The sequence below is a fragment of the Polyergus mexicanus genome, unplaced genomic scaffold (genome assembly GCF_030449975.1).
Source record: "Polyergus mexicanus isolate NDT 795.1 unplaced genomic scaffold, iyPolMexi1.0 SCAF_211, whole genome shotgun sequence".
Lineage (NCBI taxonomy): Eukaryota > Metazoa > Arthropoda > Insecta > Hymenoptera > Formicidae > Polyergus > Polyergus mexicanus.
In genome coordinates, this window is record NW_027223531.1 from 1 (window position 1) to 17,476 (window position 17,476).

The 17,476-nt window shown below is 28.8% G+C and overlaps 4 protein-coding genes across 8 annotated transcripts; 1 reads left to right on the top strand and 3 right to left on the bottom strand.

Annotated features, from left to right (window-relative positions):
* The first annotated feature begins 32 nt into the window (after positions 1 to 32).
* Positions 33 to 2,257, top strand: Mettl4 (Methyltransferase like 4). 2 transcript variants are annotated; one of them, XM_070315335.1, is made up of 5 exons: positions 33 to 766; positions 898 to 1,262; positions 1,564 to 1,627; positions 1,722 to 1,893; positions 1,974 to 2,257. In XM_070315335.1, exons 1-5 carry the CDS (start codon positions 416 to 418, stop codon positions 2,168 to 2,170), a joined length of 1,149 nt encoding a protein of 382 aa, XP_070171436.1. In that variant the 5' UTR covers positions 33 to 415; the 3' UTR covers positions 2,171 to 2,257. The 2 variants fall into 2 exon arrangements, with proteins under 2 accessions (XP_070171436.1, XP_070171435.1); XM_070315334.1 differs by having other exon boundaries at positions 1,453 to 1,627; positions 1,974 to 2,256.
* LOC138944476 (UDP-glucose 4-epimerase) lies at positions 2,238 to 5,621 on the bottom strand. Of its 4 annotated transcripts, XM_070315337.1 has the most exons (8): positions 5,513 to 5,621; positions 5,189 to 5,435; positions 3,757 to 4,012; positions 3,468 to 3,581; positions 3,219 to 3,395; positions 2,822 to 3,002; positions 2,434 to 2,715; positions 2,238 to 2,371 (listed from the first exon to the last, which is right to left on the bottom strand). In XM_070315337.1, exons 3-8 carry the CDS (start codon positions 4,000 to 4,002, stop codon positions 2,289 to 2,291), a joined length of 1,083 nt encoding a protein of 360 aa, XP_070171438.1. In that variant the 5' UTR covers positions 4,003 to 4,012; positions 5,189 to 5,435; positions 5,513 to 5,621; the 3' UTR covers positions 2,238 to 2,288. The 4 variants fall into 4 exon arrangements, with proteins under 4 accessions (XP_070171438.1, XP_070171440.1, XP_070171437.1 ...); XM_070315339.1 differs by having other exon boundaries at positions 2,828 to 3,002; positions 5,189 to 5,621; XM_070315336.1 differs by having other exon boundaries at positions 5,189 to 5,621.
* Positions 5,622 to 5,672: 51 nt separating this feature from the next.
* Positions 5,673 to 7,744, bottom strand: LOC138944477 (40-kDa huntingtin-associated protein). Its single transcript, XM_070315340.1, has 7 exons — positions 7,516 to 7,744; positions 7,189 to 7,235; positions 6,894 to 7,096; positions 6,621 to 6,822; positions 6,333 to 6,435; positions 6,132 to 6,250; positions 5,673 to 5,985 (listed from the first exon to the last, which is right to left on the bottom strand). The coding sequence occupies exons 1-7, from the start codon at positions 7,599 to 7,601 to the stop codon at positions 5,816 to 5,818; spliced, it is 930 nt and encodes a 309-aa protein (XP_070171441.1). The 5' UTR covers positions 7,602 to 7,744; the 3' UTR covers positions 5,673 to 5,815.
* Positions 7,745 to 10,723: 2,979 nt separating this feature from the next.
* Positions 10,724 to 13,184, bottom strand: LOC138944474 (uncharacterized). Its single transcript, XM_070315333.1, has 4 exons — positions 13,014 to 13,184; positions 11,399 to 11,656; positions 10,979 to 11,314; positions 10,724 to 10,754 (listed from the first exon to the last, which is right to left on the bottom strand). Exons 1-4 carry the CDS (start codon positions 13,169 to 13,171, stop codon positions 10,724 to 10,726), a joined length of 783 nt encoding a protein of 260 aa, XP_070171434.1. The 5' UTR covers positions 13,172 to 13,184.
* Positions 13,185 to 17,476: the final 4,292 nt, after the last annotated feature.

Genomic DNA, 17,476 nt, shown 5'->3' on the forward strand with positions numbered 1-17,476 from the left:
AAGCAGTGGTATCAACGCAGAGTACTGTCTCCGCTGTAAAATCCGGAAATATTTCGCCTAATAAGACCATAGCTCGTCGTTGGAAATATACTTTTATAACGATAAAAAGCAGGTAGCTTCTGTTTGTAAATAGAACGTTCCTCGAGGGAGGAAAGGACCAGAGAAAACAGGATGATAACAAGCGAGTATTATTGGAGCGAATAAAACGCCGGCAAATGGCGACCAATAATATCAAAGTATCGAATTCCAATACAATTATTCGTTGTGTATATAGATTTTTCAAATAATCTTGTTGTATAGATTCACATATTACAATGAAATATATTGTAGTATGTGTGTAGATAATTAATATTCTCCTCGCATGGATTGACATGTACGATAGTCATTAAATGACTTGATATATAATGGTGAATGTATGAACATAGAATGTATCTATAAGAGATTTATAATAAATATTACACGTGCATTTTTGTGTATGACACAAATAAATATAATAAATCAACTTTCAAGATCAAGTATGAGTATCCTTCTTACTAGCGAAGAAGGTTGGATTGTATCACACTTGCAATATCTCAATGAGATATATAAGAAAGTCTTGAACGATAGTGGATTTTGCACTTTGATCTTCAATAAAATGATATTCGAGATAAATTCTCAGTATTTGAGGCAAAATCAAATTACGCAAACTGTTCAGGATGACGCTGTATCGCATAATAAGAAAAAGAGGAAGCGTTCACAATTATTGCCAGAAAGGGACTTGGAAGAAGTAGGTTTAAAAAAAAAAAATGATATTTAATTTCTATATTGTATGATTTCTTATAAAATTAAAACTAAGAACTCTTATGGTGTGAAAATTATACTTTCGGTTTATGATATCTCAAGTAATTCTTATAACAGGTTGATCATGTTAAACAAAAATTCAGCACAATAATATCTACTGCAAAAACCAGAGGACTCTTTAATGAAAATGTGTCTTTGGATAATAATGAAGCTGCACGCTTGGCATCACAGAAATTTTATCAGGATACCTATTGTCTCAAAGATGAGAATCTATATGGATCCAATGATACGAATAATGCTGTCATATCTGAGACTCACAATAAGAAATATGTATTCCCAAAGGAATGTACATTTTATTGCTATGACGTGAAAGATATAGAAAAGAAGATGGAACTGAACAATCAGTATGATTTTATATTATTGGATCCACCTTGGTGGAACAAATCAATTAGAAGAAAAAAAATGAAATACGCTGAAGCTAGGTGATTATATACATATATATTAGACTACACATATAAATAGAAAAACAAACCTTAGTGTATTTAAAAAGTATGCAATTTATGTTTTATATTATAAATTTAATTTGTTTAATCTCAAATGAGAATAAATAAACGTATATAATTTTTGATCGCTTAAAATGAGAAATATTTGCATACCATTGCTCTTTTATAGTTACAAAATGATGTACAATGAAGAATTAATTAAGATACCAATAAGAAAATTATTACATTCAAATGGTATTGTGGCTATATGGTGCACTAATTCATCTAATCATTTAAATAGTATCTTTAATGAAATATTTCCGTCCTGGGGCATTACTCATAGAGCTAAATGGTATTGGATCAAAGTAAGTGATGTCTCTTGTAATACAATTTTTACCTAATACAATGTGGTAAATATACAATACAACAAACATTAGATAACACAATTTGCCATTTTAGGTAACACAGGCAGGCGATACTATATGCAATTTTAATTTGGCGCCTGGAAAACAACCTTATGAATTACTGATATTAGGATCTGCATTAGAGGAAGACAAAGTAAATATTCCTGATAGCAAGCTAATGATCAGTGTACCTAGTGCAGTGCATTCTCACAAACCACCTCTCACAGGTATGAATATAATATAAAAATTAAAAAATATAAGAAATATAAAATTTTTAGCAACATATTGAAATAAAAAATTTATTTAGAAATCATAAAGGAGTATCTCCCAAATGAGCCAAAATGTTTAGAAATTTTTGCAAGATATCTATTGCCTGGATGGACGAGTTGGGGTTTGGAAATTTTAAAATTTCAACATTTATCACTCTATGAAATTCTGGATGAAAATAAGAAAGCTGAAAATAATGCTGACAATGAAAGGAGCGAGAACCAGAGTAAAAATTAATTGTAAAATGTAAAAAAAAAGCTATTATAGACAATATAAATATGTAAATTATAAGATAAAACTTGTATGGGTCCTTTATTATAAATTATTTGCACAAGTTCTTTGATACAGTTCGTTGTTACGAATGTTCATTAATATCATTCTTTATTGAAGTTCGATAACCATGCGGATTCATTACTTGCCACCTCCAAAAGTCTTGACCTGTATTTATCATTCATTAAATATGTTTTGAGATTACTGACCTAAAATTTTACACTACTTACACATTTGCTCAACGTTATATTTCGCTGTCCATCCCAGTTCTTTTTTTGCCAAATCTGTATTAGCATACATTGACACAATATCGCCCTCTCTTCTTGCTTTTACCACGTAAGGCACAGTAGTGCCAGTGACTTTTTCAAACGTTTTTATCAATTCTAATACAGTTACACCATTGCCGGTACCCAAGTTATAAATCTTAAGTCTGAGATGCTGTTTGTGCAAGGCGTTTAACGCCGCCACATGGCCTGCCGCCAAATCCATAACATGAATATAATCTCGAACACCTGTCGGAAAAGAATATAGAGCGCGAAATAATATTATATTATGCACAGATTATATATTAAATTATATGCTTATACTTTCATATTAGAATCAAAGATAATTTACTACCTGTACCATCATTCGTAGCATAATCGCCGCCGAATATAACTAGTTCCGGTTTGTGTCTCAAAGCGACTTGAGCGATATACGGCATCAAATTCGAAAATGGTTTCGTTGGATCTTCGCCGATCAGACCGCTACAATGAGCACCCACAGGGTTGAAATACCTCAAGGATATAATGTTCCAATTCTTATGTTAAACAAAACAAAAGATCATCAATAAAAATTAGAAGAATTATGCATACACGTGATGATATATAATTTCTCGTGGAAAAATAAAACTAAAGAAGATTTTGAAATATATTACAATAATTTTATTATGTAGGTAAACTTAGATAACTTTTATTTATATTTGATCGTATAAATATGCAAAAGAGCAAATTTCAGATTTTGTATGCATACAAACCTTTTCAGCTTTAGATATATCCTTCAACATCTCTTCGATAAAGTACTTTGTTCGGCCGTAAACATTGGTGATATTACCAGTTTCGTGTTCCTCTGTGATAGGCAATTCTGTAGGCTCGCCGTAAACTGTGCAAGAGCTACTGAATACAAGCTGAAAACAGCCAGCTGCTTTCATCACCTGTAAATAAGATGTGTATCGAATTATTTAAAGAGATGATCCAAAACGTGTGTAATATATTCTTTTTTATACCTCGAGCAAATTAATAGCTCCTATTATATTATTCCGATAGTAATGAAGTGGAACTTGCATTGATTCGCCAACGGCTTTGATAGCCGCAAAATGTATTACACAGTCTATTTTGTGCTGAAAATAACAAATTACTTTTTTTATACATGTATGATCTAAAAAAAGAGATCGCTCTTTTATCTTATTCAAAAACTTTACGCGATTATAATATATAACGATAAAAAAATAGAATATATACATATATATATATATACATATATATAATACAAAATGATATTAATGAATGCTATACCTTATTAAAAATTGTTTCGAGTTTCTCTCTATCGAGCAGATCGCAGTTATAAAACATGACCTTCTTCCCTGTTATTTGCTCGACTTTTTTAAGCGCCGCGGATTCGCCATCGGTTTCCGTCACGCTATTTGCGAAATTATCTATTGCAACCACGTTGTATCCGGACTCCAAGAGTTCGACGATGCAATGACTTCCGATGTAACCGGCGCCTCCGGTTACGAAAATGGTCCTCCAATCTCCGGTCATTTTCTTCTGACTAGACGAGAAATAGATTTTTAATTGACAGATTTTTCGTCGAAATATTCCTTCGTAAATATGCTTTATATAAAAACGAATATTTGTAACATAAATAAATATTTCTCTCCTGTAAATAAATTTTTTAAATAGATAAACAATTCTTTCAAACTGTTCCCATATAGGCCAGACTTTTATCTGCATAGAAATGCACACTTGCAAGTCACAGAATACAAGTGCTTAGGGCATTCACCTTCGTTCAAGCGAAGAGAGTTCAAGGTCACCGAAATAAGTGGTAAATCATCGTATAGCGGTATATCTTGGTAGTGTCTCGGCGGTAAAAAGGAATGAAAAAAAAAAACGCCTCTGAAATATGGCGTATACACCAAATATATAAAAAAGAATATCCACATCTACATAAAAAATTAGAAATTTATTTTTTAAATCGAAAATTTAAATATTTAAATTTTTTAAATGTCTCGTAAATTATATACAAGACAATATATATAATCCGGGAAATACAAGATATATATAATTGCTAGTGTGTATGAAGTTTCATATATTTTCAAGTAAATCATGGATATAGTTATGTTTAATTAATTAAGCTTGTAATCAAATTCTTGTAGTGAAAATATTTAACGGCAATCAAAGTCAGACAATCATAATAGACACTCATTCAACCTTGAATTGAACATCATATATAATCCGTGACATTTAAAAAATTTAAATATTTAAATTTCCAATTTTGAAAATCAAATTCTAATTTTGTGTAAATGCAGATATATATATATATATATATTTTTTTTTTTTATTTGATATTATTATTTAAGTAAATTCACAGAAAATATCTGATCGTAAAGAAATCAAATGATGAAATACAATCGCAATTTAACTTACTCATATCTGATTAATAATCGTTTCATTTGGAATGTGATTTGAAAATGAAAGTATCTTTCTATAAACTTTGACTTTTAAATTGAGGAATTAATCGGCGTCCTTGAAGATGATTTTCATTCCTATTATAAAGATAGTTTGCCCTCGAACAGCCTTCTTGTTTCTCAAGTCTGAATAAAAAAGACTGACGCATCGTTCCGGGGCATCTCGGTGAATTTTTATATTTATACTTGTTTTTGTATGTTACAGGACCAAAAAGATCCGTTATAGAGAACATCAAACAATAAAATGAAGAGATCGTTACCTCGGTGCAGAATTTAAGATTAAACAATTCAATAGACCGCAATCAATCCCGATCCGAAGGACTCCGGAGGCACTTCGCGCGATGACTGAGAGACTCTGTCTTGAATAGTAGCTATGGAAGGATGGAAGGAACGAAGAATCTTAGTTGTGTATCGTGGGACGCGCGAGACATCCCCTCCTCCACGATACCATACGCCCTTCCTCCCAGCCTCGCGCTTCATTCCAATCGTTCGTTTTATGATTCTCATCTAAAAAGTTCTTCCTCTTTTCACATCGCTCGCCGCTCTTACTACTACGAACAAGGTCATAAGAAGCGATTTACTACCGTATTCACTACTTGCGACACTATTACTAAATTAGTAAAAGTGCGGCTCATCTCATTGGCGTCATCTGAGTTGTGTAATAGTTTAAGTAGAAACCTATTTCGAGGTCTCTAATAATGTAATCGTATAGAAATGAAAGAAAAATAACTTTGGACTCTGACATTCTTCACGTTCGTTTCTCGACGAATATGTCTCGATTTTTTATTTCGATACACTGTACAATATGATGTAAAATCACGAGTCTATAATGAAATTCCGGACATAAATTAGTTACACATCTCGTGGTTTCATTATCTTATATATATTTACTGCATTGATAATACTTGTATCAATTTATGTAACAATTCCTTTTGTTCTGTGTCAAAGTAAGGATATAATTCGCTCTCGAGTTCCAATATTGCTTGATGATCGTGAGATTGACATGCTAATACCAGGGATTGTAACAACAATAATTCATCCTCGCTCATATTGAGATCTGGGCAAAACAAACAAATAATTTCAATTAATTTAATAAAATTTTAAATATATTATTATATACATAAAGACTAATATCAAATTAAAAATAAATAAATAAATATTTTTGTAAAATTTGAAATAGCCAAATTCACATGTGATCCGTACTATTATTCACATTTTCTTCGGCCCATGCATATTTTTCGAGAACTTGTGCGAGAGAAGGTGTTAATCTCTGCGGTGATGGCTGAAGAATGAGTAGTAAAAGTACTCGTGTCACCTCACACCTACCAATCATTGATTTTATTGTATATTTTTAAATTAAATATTAAAAATATATGCTTCTACAAAATATTATATATATAATACCTATGTAGAATAGCATTATAATTTCCTCTCGTACCAGCCACAACACAAGCTTCTGCAAATTCTACGAATTCGTTAAGGATCTGTAGTGCAGCTACATAATCTCCTATAAAAATAAAATTATACATATATGAAGTACTAATATATATATATATATATATATATATATATATATATATATATATATATATATATACATTATACATAATTCTTTGTTAACTTAAAAGGATGACAGCAGAAATATAAATTATTTACAAAAAGTATAAAGAGAATTGAATGATAAATACCAACCTAGGCTTATATGAAAAGATACTAAAGTATTAATAGCTTTTGATGTAGGAAATATATCAATCGCTTTCCGCAGATATTGAATGCCAGCAGAACTCGAACCCAATGTTAATGCCAATTCTACCGATAGACCTGCAGAAATTGTATTAAATCCTGGTTGGCTGCTGCATCTTGCCATAGAGTGACCGAAACAACTCACAACTGCCTAGCATGTAGGAAAGATATTTTTAATTTTTTTTCTTTATTTTCTTTGTAAATTTATATTCATATAAAAACCTGTATGTTTTCATGGCCTATAGAAAGACATCCTATATCATTGTCTTTTTTCTCAGCTACGAGAAATTGCCTTCCCGCTTTTATCAGAAGATTTATTTCAGAAGAGGCATTTTCTAATGTGCCTTGACATCTAGCAGCTGCCAACCAACACAAACCTGCATATTGCCACAATTCTTTCTGTTCGCATTCAGTGGCTAAGACACCTAAAAACAAAAATTTCCATTTTATACATAATTTTTTTCTGATATTAATTAAAAATTTGTGCAAACCTATATATATTATGATAAATACTCACTAAATTGATTACATGCCTCTGAGACGTTTGGCTTCCTCAAAAATCGTCTAAAAGATTAATAAATATTTATTTATTCAATTCAATTATTTATGAGAAGAAAAACCCTCTAGTACGAAACAAATTAATAAGATTTAACTTCAGCCGTAATACAGTTCAGCCACAGAGATAACAGACAAAAGTACAAAAAAAAAAAAAAAAAAGTAAGCCTATACCTAATTAAAAATAAACTAAAAATAAACGAATTTATACATATTATAAATAAAAGAAAAAATTACTGCCACATATATAAAAGCTTCTAATTATATAAATATTTAAAGAAACTTTTACTTTTTCAATTTATTCGAAATATTGTGAAACTTTGTTAAAAAGTCCATATATTCTCCTATTCCTTGATCTTGATTAACGTGGGCCATATTTTAATTAGTAATCTAAAGATTAAATTAAAAATGATGATATTTGACATTTATATTCCATAACAATTCGACACGTGTGCGTGCATCTTTCTGTCAGAAAAGTTTCTTTTAACCAGAGAAAAGTCTGAGGTCTCTGAGAGCGGCCATCCCTACGCCGTACAGCAGCGCCATCCACTTTTAGGAATTGGAAACACATAGTCACACACTTTTCGATATTGTCGGTCAAATCTCCATGTGATTTATGTCCGTGCTACAACCACTTTTCGATATTTTCGATACTAGTAGTATATTGATTGCTTGATAAAGAAAGATAATTGCACCGATACGTTGAGCGTTTTTTTCATTTTCATCCATCTGCCCAGTCTCCTGGTTTTTTTTTTTTTTGTAAGATTGCTTTGTGTCCTCCATTCGGGATTTTCAAATCCTGGCAAACCTAGCTAACGCAGATTGGCGCCCGTTGTTTTGAGAATTTTATATTTGCGTATATGCATATATATGTTTAAATTATACTTAACATTAAATATGCAATTATAAATATTGTATGACAATCGATAAAAACAGTAGGGATTTTTGATGTCGGTTATGGTTAATAAGATATTCATAGTTAAATATGGGGTGTATTGCGGAAGTTATATACAATATATAGCTGTGACTTAGGTGATTGACAATTTATGAAATAGCTTTTAATTAATATTTTAATCGTTTCTTACCTACACCCTCCATCTTTGAGAACATCGCGTAGCGCTATCATAAAGTTCGATGTACGCTATTCATCGCGATGAATCACGCGAGCATATATACGATATGTCGGTCTACGTGTGTAAAAGAGACCCAAGAATAATTACAGATCATTTTTCTTATCATATTAATATTGCTTACTTAATGCGCCAATTAAAATCCTACAACTTTTATTACAAACATTTTTTTCAAAAATACTTTATTTTAGAGATATTTGACTGTTGCGGGACTAAAACACTCTGTATACAGGTTGTACATTTTAAATTAATAAGAACTACTTAGCAAGTATCTTGGCTATTGCAGCGTTATCGTTTGGATAACGTTTTCTTAAGCTTTCATTCGCTACGTAATAAGTACCTTCGAATCTAGAGAAGTATTTTCCAATTTCTATGTTATTGATTCTTTTTGGCGGAAGTATCGATAGTTTATCTAAAATGAAAAAGATATATTGTATAGATAAAAGATCATAAAATACATATATGATTTATAAGAATGCTATTAATAATCATACCTTGTCGCACATAACATAAGCTATTATTCTCGATGAGAACGATGTAGTGCGGTTGACGGGCTGAAAATTCTTCACTTTCTTCATTTTCTTCACATGTGCAGATGTGACAATTATATTTACCTAGATACGGGCACTTATTAGACGTAATCAAATTGATCAAGAACCATTCTGATTCACATTCATGATGCCATCCCATTATTACGCCGTCATGATTATTATTATCATTACCGTTATGATAATCATCATGATGCGTTACGATCATTCCAACGGCAAATTTAACATTTTTCGACCTTCCTTTTACTCGTTTTTTTACTACGTTAGATATAACCTGTGGAAATATAATAGCAAAATTCAATCGATATCTTTTTTCCACACAAGCAATTTTTAAAATAATGTAATAACTTAAAAATAATAAATAATTATAATTAATATATAATTTTTTCATTTAACATTGATATATGAACATGTAAATTACATTATACAATGTGTTATAACCTACTTCTATTTTATTTGTAATGTTTTCGTACTCATATCCGATATTTATCCTCTCAAAATCAAATGAAATGCATGTACATAGAAACTCTAAGAGGATGTTGAAATTCCATTCGTAATTTATGTTACGATTATATTTTAATTCTTGGTTTAAATTCTGTATTATTTCTAGTGTCATCTAAAAAGAAAAAAAAAACAGACATGTAAAGAAAATATCAATTATACAGACAAAAAAATAGAAAGGAGTTTATTACTTTCACTCATTGATTTAAAACGTATTGAGACTTATTGAAATAACGTATTATTTACTTAGAATTATAATTAATTGTTATTTTTATTAAATACTTAATAAAATTAATATAGAGAATCGGATATAAGAAATTACTAACCCAAATATTATTGCTTAACGAACTTGTATGAATTAAAAGTGAATTTCCAGTCCGGATATTACTTCTTCCTTTGATGATGTTTGATGGATACTGTAAATTGGAGTTCTGGCTTATATAAAAGTACTCTACATTATCTCCATACTCTATATAACTGTCTGTACTGAAAATAAGAAAAAAAACATTTATATATTCTATATACATTTATATACATATACATATTTGCGTTTAAACATATAGACAGTATGTTCATTGTGATTAAAATTTACAATTTTTGTAGCAATAGATTGATTAAAAATGTTGTGCATAAATCTTAATTGCGCAAGAAGCTACATCTTTAAAAAGTTCTCAAAGAGATTTGACAGCAAGTTCTTTTCAATATAAAATAAAAAATAGTTGCCTAACATGTTTCAAAAAATTATACAAGCTGTTTAAAAAAAAAAAAAAAGGCATCTGTAATTTAATATAAACTCATTTTGTCATTTTGTACATGTTAATACAAAATTATAAAAAATTAATAATTTTCATCAGTGAAATATAATTTATAAAACGTAATTTTTTTTAATCTAAATATGTGAATGTGTTTGTGTAAAATAAATGAAAAAAAGCACATTTTTGTAAAAGAAATTATATTGTTCCATTTAAAAATCTCAAGATGGCTTTGATTTTTTACCGAAAGAAAGAGATTTTGATTATTTTTCTGTTTGTGTGTATATAACGCGCGCACTAATGTTTTGTTAAATGTTTGAGGAAAATATATGTTTATGCTACGATCTTTTGTTTCTCATAAATTTAAAACAAATAAGTAACCTAAGAAATTATAGAAATGTCTTTATAAACAAGTATATATATATCCAGAAATATTGAAAGAGTTTTAACAATAAACTAAAATTATACTTACTATTTTGGTTTCCATATGACTGCAATATTTTTTCGATCTAATCCCAGAATGCTATGTATGCCAAATCTTCTAGCTACGATGTGATACGTGACGGTCAATAGATATTTTCGAAAAAATTCTGCAATCTATGTTAAATTATATTATATTAGAGAAATTGTATATTGAACATTTATAAAATATAAAAATTATAATTATATTTGCGCAGAGCAGAACAAATTATTATTATAATTTAAAATAACTTACATATTTTATATATTTTGCTTCGAGATCTGATGTCATTAATAATTGATGCAATTTATGAATCTCCAACTCGGAAAATATATATTCTTCGAGAACACACATAATTTGCTTTGATTCCGTTTCATTCCAGAAATTGTCATTAATATTATTATTTCTCCAAAAAGAAAATTGCTCTGAAGCCGTAGAGCAAATCGAATGAGCTGAACATTTATTTTTCAGACGAAATAGTACTGTCTGCACTATTCCATCTAACCACGTTTTCACGGCCGAATAAGACACATGTGGCTGAAAATATTGCGCCACGATTGTGAGTTGTTTTTCCAAAAGCTGCTTTGTTTTTGGCATATTTATAAATTTCATTTGCTTATATACAAATCGATACTGTTTTAGACAGTGAAAAATTAGCTTAAAATTATATTCACTTGTCAAATTGGAAAACATTTTGCTGCAAAAAAATTTACATTGTAATTATACAATAATTACATTGATTTATAATATCAATAACAATTTAGTTTATTGAATATTTTACCATGATGTTTGTGCAGAAATTCTGCTTATTTCATCCCACACAAAATAATACGTTGTGGAATTTTCAGTAATTGAACGCAGAAGATGCTCCAATTGTTTCTTGTTAGTATTACATAACTTATTTTGCGTCATCATTATGGCATAATATTGTAACTTTTGGATACAATATAATCCTGTTTCTAATCTTTCTTTGAAATTGATATGGTGATATATTTTTTTCTGTTTTTCTTTATTATACTTTTTTTCCGCGGTAGGACAGCTAAAATTAAAAAAGAAATTTCTCATAAATTTCATTAAATAATGCCACAATATCAGCAATAAATTTTAAAACATATACTTTTTAAAGTACATATAAATTTCATAATCAAGAGACATGGTAGTGTCTCGCGTCAAGTCACGCGAGAAGCAAAGATCGCGCGCAGCAATTACATATATTTGTTATTTTAAATCATATTTAAATGAGAGAAATCGAGTGAAAACTAAATGTGTAAGGATATTTTTCGTTCTACACATGCCATTAAAATGAACAAAAATTGAAAAAAATATATTAGATAAAAGAAATGTTCACGAACACAATCTTTACAATCTCTTCAAGTAGTTAAAATTGATTGCATATAAAGTTTTACAAAATTATAAAATCCATAAAGTTTGAAAGTTACAATAGAAAAATATGATTATATCATAAGTTTTAAAAGATATAATTATTTATAAAAGGTAAAAAATATATTTTATAAGTCAATTTTAAAACGGATAACTATAAGAAAAATATAAGAAAAATTTTCAAATATTATTACATAAGTAAACATTTATACATATTACTAATTTTAAAATTAAAATATAAAAAATCATAAGAGCATTTTAATATGGTGGTCTTTACGTTTTACACTGTAAAATAAACTTCTTTATAATCACAAAATCAAGTTACAAAATACTTCTCTACACATTTAGTTTTCACTCAATTTCTCTCATTTAAATACGATTTAAAGTAACAAATTTAAATCATGCGAAATTATAGCAGCAGATGCATCTCGATAACACATTGTGCATATATGTGTATCGTACAAATTATACTATACAAAAATAAAAAAGCTTACTAATACAACAGTAAAAAAATTTATTTGCAATCTATATTTTTAATAATTTAAAATAATTTGTTTAAAAGAAGGACACATACATATTTTTTAAACATGTTTTAACAAACAAATAAAAAATAATAATAATAAATAGGATAATCTTTATGCTTATAACTTGATAATAAAACTTAGGTAAAAAAAGATTAAGATTATAATTTATGAAAACAATGAATAATTAGCTACGAGCAATACTAAGCCATCTTTATCAAACGGCGCGAGACGGATTGGAATTGACGTGTCATCGTGACACGTCGAGTCTTTAGATGCATGAAGATTTCGGCTTTACTGAATCTTGATTTTTTACTAAAATTGTATTAAATTGTAACATCAGAATCAGTTTCAATATGCAGTAAAAAGCATCAGGCACAACTTAAAAAAAAAAGAACAACACAATAATTTTAACTTTACTTAATTATTTGCGGAGGTACTCCACCGAGTTACGAAAAGTAAAATTAATATAAAAATTTTATAAAAATAAAATACCTCTGATAATATTTCTTTTCACATAATTTGTTGTCATAAATCACTTGTTGCAATCTTGTACACGTCGAGCCACATCTCATTAAATCCTTGGCACTGACGCTCTTATTTTCCAAAATGTGAACAATTATTTCATGAGGCAATTTCGTCATTGTAGCCATCGCAAAATATTAAATAATGCTCAAGAGGGTCTGTAATAAACGTTATTTAACAAATGTGAGCGCGAAAGTTCCCAAAATTTTTTCTTGATCTTATCGCGATGAGTCTACTACGGGCACTGTTTTAAAAGTTTTTTTTTTACGTTTGTCTAAGATCGTAGGTGGAGCCTTTTTCCGAGTTACAATGTTTCAACTTTAACCAATGATCAATGACCAATGACCAATGACCAATCAGAACACGAAAAGAACAAAGATTTTTCCTTCCACTTACCTGTCAATATGAACAATGATTGAAGGTACGTTCGACATTTTCCTAGAAAGTACTTTCTAAACTATCGCTTTATAGTCTTTTAAAGATTTATGACTTATGAGTTTCTTTCAATATCATTTGAAGACCGTTTAAGGTTTGTCAGATACTTAATTACTTATTTGCCGAACTGAATAGAATGTATTGTAATCGAGTCATAGCTTTCAAGAAATTTTCTAAACTCTCGTTCGCCGAGATCAGAACATAATTTTAACATTTTTTGTTTATTTTCACTATTTTATCTCTCTAAGCTTTTTATTTCTAGAGATTATTTTCATTTTTATGAGTGATGATTTCTCGATATATTGCATTTACAAGACGTTTTAAAATTTTATAGTTGTAAGATTTTTTTTAATATTGCATTTTAATGATACTCATCTTAAATATACTGCACTGTGTAAGAGAGAGAGAGAGAGAGAGAGAGAGAGAGAGAGAGAGAGAGGACATCCCATGTAAATTCCCATTATTAGCTTGTATTAATTTTTTATATATTATATTTTATGCTATACTTAATATTTTAATAGTTTATAAAGTATAATAATATACTATATAATTTACTATACAGTATATAATGATATTTTATAGTATTGCAATCTTATTGAATTTTTTTTTTATAATATCGGCTAATACTAAAAAAAGAACCAGCCTTCGACTCTATGCAGATTCGTTTTGTATTTAGTTTATTTTAGATTGAAAAAGATTAATGATTGACTCTTATCTTTGATTTGTATTTACTATTCATACTCAATGTCAAACAATCAATAAAACATAGCCTTCTATTATTTTTTAATGTAAATATAATCATTAGTTTAAAACTAAATTGATGAAATTCTTAAAATAAAATTGAAAACATCTGTTATTATATTTTATATTATTTATTTATTATATTATGTAAAAAATCGGGACAAATAACATCCTGTTTAAGGTTCTTTCGGAACGCTTCTAATGAGAGCCGAAAATGGGGATGTCCCGGAAAATTCGGGACGAATGGTCACCCTACCCATATAGCACAGAACATTGCAACAATATTTGCAACATTGCCGCAATGGCAGTTTCTTTTGTTTCCTGAGATATACGACTTTGAAATATTGTACAGATACAGTTTCTAGAAAAAAGGATTTGGTCTTAATGACTTTAAAATGTGCGCTCTACAATATATGTAAAAAAAAAAAAAAAAAGAAAAACAATTCCGTAATCTTTTGATTTCAAGATTTAAAAATAATAAAAAAATATGGTTAATCGATATGATAATATTTGATATGACAATCGAATTTAAAATTTTGCAGAAAATTTATCGATGATGTATCGAGAAGAAAGACGCAGATCGTATATACTTATATGAATCAATTGATATATAAAAAAAAAAAAAACAAATAATTGTTTTAAAAGATATTGTAAATAATTACATAATTTTTTCTTAAAAACAATTATTTCTTTAATACCAATTGATTTGCCTCATTATTTTGTACATAAAAGTATTGCAATAAGATTATCGAAAATTAAATATTTTACGACATATTTTATATCAAAATATGTCAGATTAAGATATAAAATAACTTGAAAAATATTTAATAAAAATATACTTTATTATAAAAATTTTGAGAAGGTCTCAAGAAAGATTATAAGAATGTGTAATAAAAAAAATATAGGTATTCATTTAAAAAAAAGCACGTTAACCTTGATGGCAACACCATTCATGGTTAAACTCATACTGCCATTGAATGCGACTATTTAAACATTATAACTTTTGTTTGAAACTTGGTTTTTCTAAAATGCGTTATTTATGAGATATTCGACCGTTTCTGGACTTTTGAATTATCCTACACATATATTATATATAATAGAAATAATAAAACAATGGTAAAAAGTTGACAAAAATTTCTACAGCACGGAACATTTTTCTTTTTGACGTGTATTGTAGATGGCACATTCTCAAGTAATAAATGCTTTTAATTTTATGGCGATTTCTTTTGGTTTTTATTTCAAAAAGAATTTTGAAATATTATAAATACAATTTACGACTTTTTTTAGCCATTATTTTATTCTATTGTAAAGTAAAGGCATTGTTACTTTACAATAAAATAAAGCTATGAAATATTTGAAACTTTCCGCATAAAAAAAGTTCAAAATAAATGAATTTCATGTACTTGCATATTTTTATAAATGTCTATATCAATCTTGAATAATTAATAGCTTAATGATAAATGCATAAAAATGATAAGAACATTTTTATTGAGAATCATAATTTTTAAAACATATGTCAGGATTAATGCTATTAGAATTAAATTTCTTTTCCTAGAAATTTTACTTTTACAAACTTTTTGTTTATCTTTTACTTTCACTTTTACAATATTTTAGAATCATATATCTCAGGGAGCAAAACTCAAAGCGCGTATTACAATGAGAAATGTACTTTCTCTCTACAACACATATATCACAAAGGAAAATTGATCCGTGCTATGGTGCTATGTATGCTTTTGTCAACTTTCTCTTTTTACTTCTATTTTACGCTTAACTAAATTATACGATCTTGAAAGAAATTTGTTACGTTATATATATTTTTCGAATGTTGTTATTAGTTCTATAAGTTTATTTGCTTATACTTCTCGAGCAATAACTTTATCTTATATTTCGCAATTCGAGGAGCAGTTCTTTTGTGTTTCGTCCACGACGATGACACGATGAGCGAGTCGGCGAATAATTTAATTAAATCGTTTCTCACATACGTCCCCCATTTTTGAAAACATCAGAATCATAGCGCTATGATAAAGTCCAATGTACACTATCGAGAAATCATCACATAAAAATGAAAATAATCTCTAGAAATAAAAAGCTCAGAGAGATAAAATAGTGAAAATAAACAAAAAATGTTAAAATTATGTTCTGATCTCGGGGAACGAGAGTTTAGAAAATTTCTTGAAAGCTATGACTCGATTACAATACATTCTATTCAGTTCGGCAAATAAGTAATTAAGTATCTGACAAACCTTAAACGGTCTTCAAATGACATTGAAAGAAACTCATAAGTCATAAATCTTTAAAAGACCATAAAGCGATAGTTTAGAAAGTATTTTCTAGGAAAATGTCGAACGTACCTTCAATCATTGTTCATATTGACAGGTAAGTGGAAGGAAAAATCTTTGTTCTTTTCGTGTGTCCTGATTGGTCATTGGTCATTGATCATTGGTCGAAGTTGAAACATTGTAACTCGGAAAAAGGCTCCACCTACGGTCTTAGACAAACGTAAAAAAAAACTTTTAAAACAGTGCCCGTAGTAGACTCATCGCGATAAGATCAAGAAAAAGATATAGCGAACTTTCGCGCTCACATTTGTTAAATAACGTTTATTGCAGACCCTTTTGAGCATTATTTAATATTTTGCGATGGCTACAATGACGAAATTGTCTCATGAAATAATTGTTCACATTTTGGAAAATAAGAGCGTCAGTGCCAAGGATTTAATGAGATGTGGCTCGACGTGTACAAGATTGCAACAAGTGATTTATGACAACAAATTATGTGAAAAGAAATATTATCAGAGGTATTTTATTTTTATAAAATTTTTATATTAATTTTACTTTTCGTAACTCGGTGGAGTACCTCCGCAAATAATTAAGTAAAGTTAAAATTATTGTGTTGTTCTTTTTTTTTAAGTTGTGCCTGATGCTTTTTACTGCATATTGAAACTGATTCTGATGTTACAATTTAATACAATTTTAGTGAAAAATCAAGATTCAGTAAAGCCGAAATCTTCATGCATCTAAAGACCGACGGGCGCGCGCGCGTGTCATGATAATATACGTCAATTCCAATCCATTTCGCGCCGTTTGATAAAGATGGCTTAGTATTGCTCGTAGCTAATTATTCATTGTTTTCATAAATTATAATGTTAATCTTTTTTTACCTACGTTTTATTATCAAGTTATAAGCATAAAGATTATCTTATTTATTATGATTATTTTTTTGTTTGTTTGTTAAAACGTGCTTGAAAATATGTATAT

Bases quoted from the DNA above. Each gene is read 5' to 3' on its own strand.
- Mettl4 (XM_070315334.1), top strand. From the start codon at position 416: ATGAACATAGAATGTATCTATAAGAGATTTATAATAAATATTACACGT. The intron at 1,628-1,721 runs GTAAGTGATGTC...TTGCCATTTTAG, and splicing joins CTAAATGGTATTGGATCAAA to GTAACACAGGCAGGCGATAC. The intron at 1,894-1,973 runs GTATGAATATAA...AAATTTATTTAG, and splicing joins TCACAAACCACCTCTCACAG to AAATCATAAAGGAGTATCTC.
- LOC138944476 (XM_070315337.1), bottom strand. From the start codon at position 4,002: ATGACCGGAGATTGGAGGACCATTTTCGTAACCGGAGGCGCCGGTTAC. The intron at 3,582-3,756 runs GTATAGCATTCA...TGTTATTTTCAG, and splicing joins TCGAAACAATTTTTAATAAG to CACAAAATAGACTGTGTAAT. The intron at 3,003-3,218 runs GTTTGTATGCAT...GTTTAACATAAG, and splicing joins ATATATCTAAAGCTGAAAAG to AATTGGAACATTATATCCTT.
- LOC138944477 (XM_070315340.1), bottom strand. From the start codon at position 7,601: ATGGCCCACGTTAATCAAGATCAAGGAATAGGAGAATATATGGACTTT. The intron at 6,436-6,620 runs GTTGGTATTTAT...TTATTTTTATAG, and splicing joins ATCTTTTCATATAAGCCTAG to GAGATTATGTAGCTGCACTA. The intron at 5,986-6,131 runs GTACGGATCACA...TGTTTTGCCCAG, and splicing joins CGAAGAAAATGTGAATAATA to ATCTCAATATGAGCGAGGAT.
- LOC138944474 (XM_070315333.1), bottom strand. From the start codon at position 13,171: ATGGCTACAATGACGAAATTGCCTCATGAAATAATTGTTCACATTTTG. The intron at 11,657-13,013 runs GTATTTTATTTT...TTTTAATTTTAG, and splicing joins GAAAAGAAATATTATCAGAG to CTGTCCTACCGCGGAAAAAA. The intron at 11,315-11,398 runs GTAAAATATTCA...ATTTTTTTGCAG, and splicing joins ATTTCTGCACAAACATCATG to CAAAATGTTTTCCAATTTGA.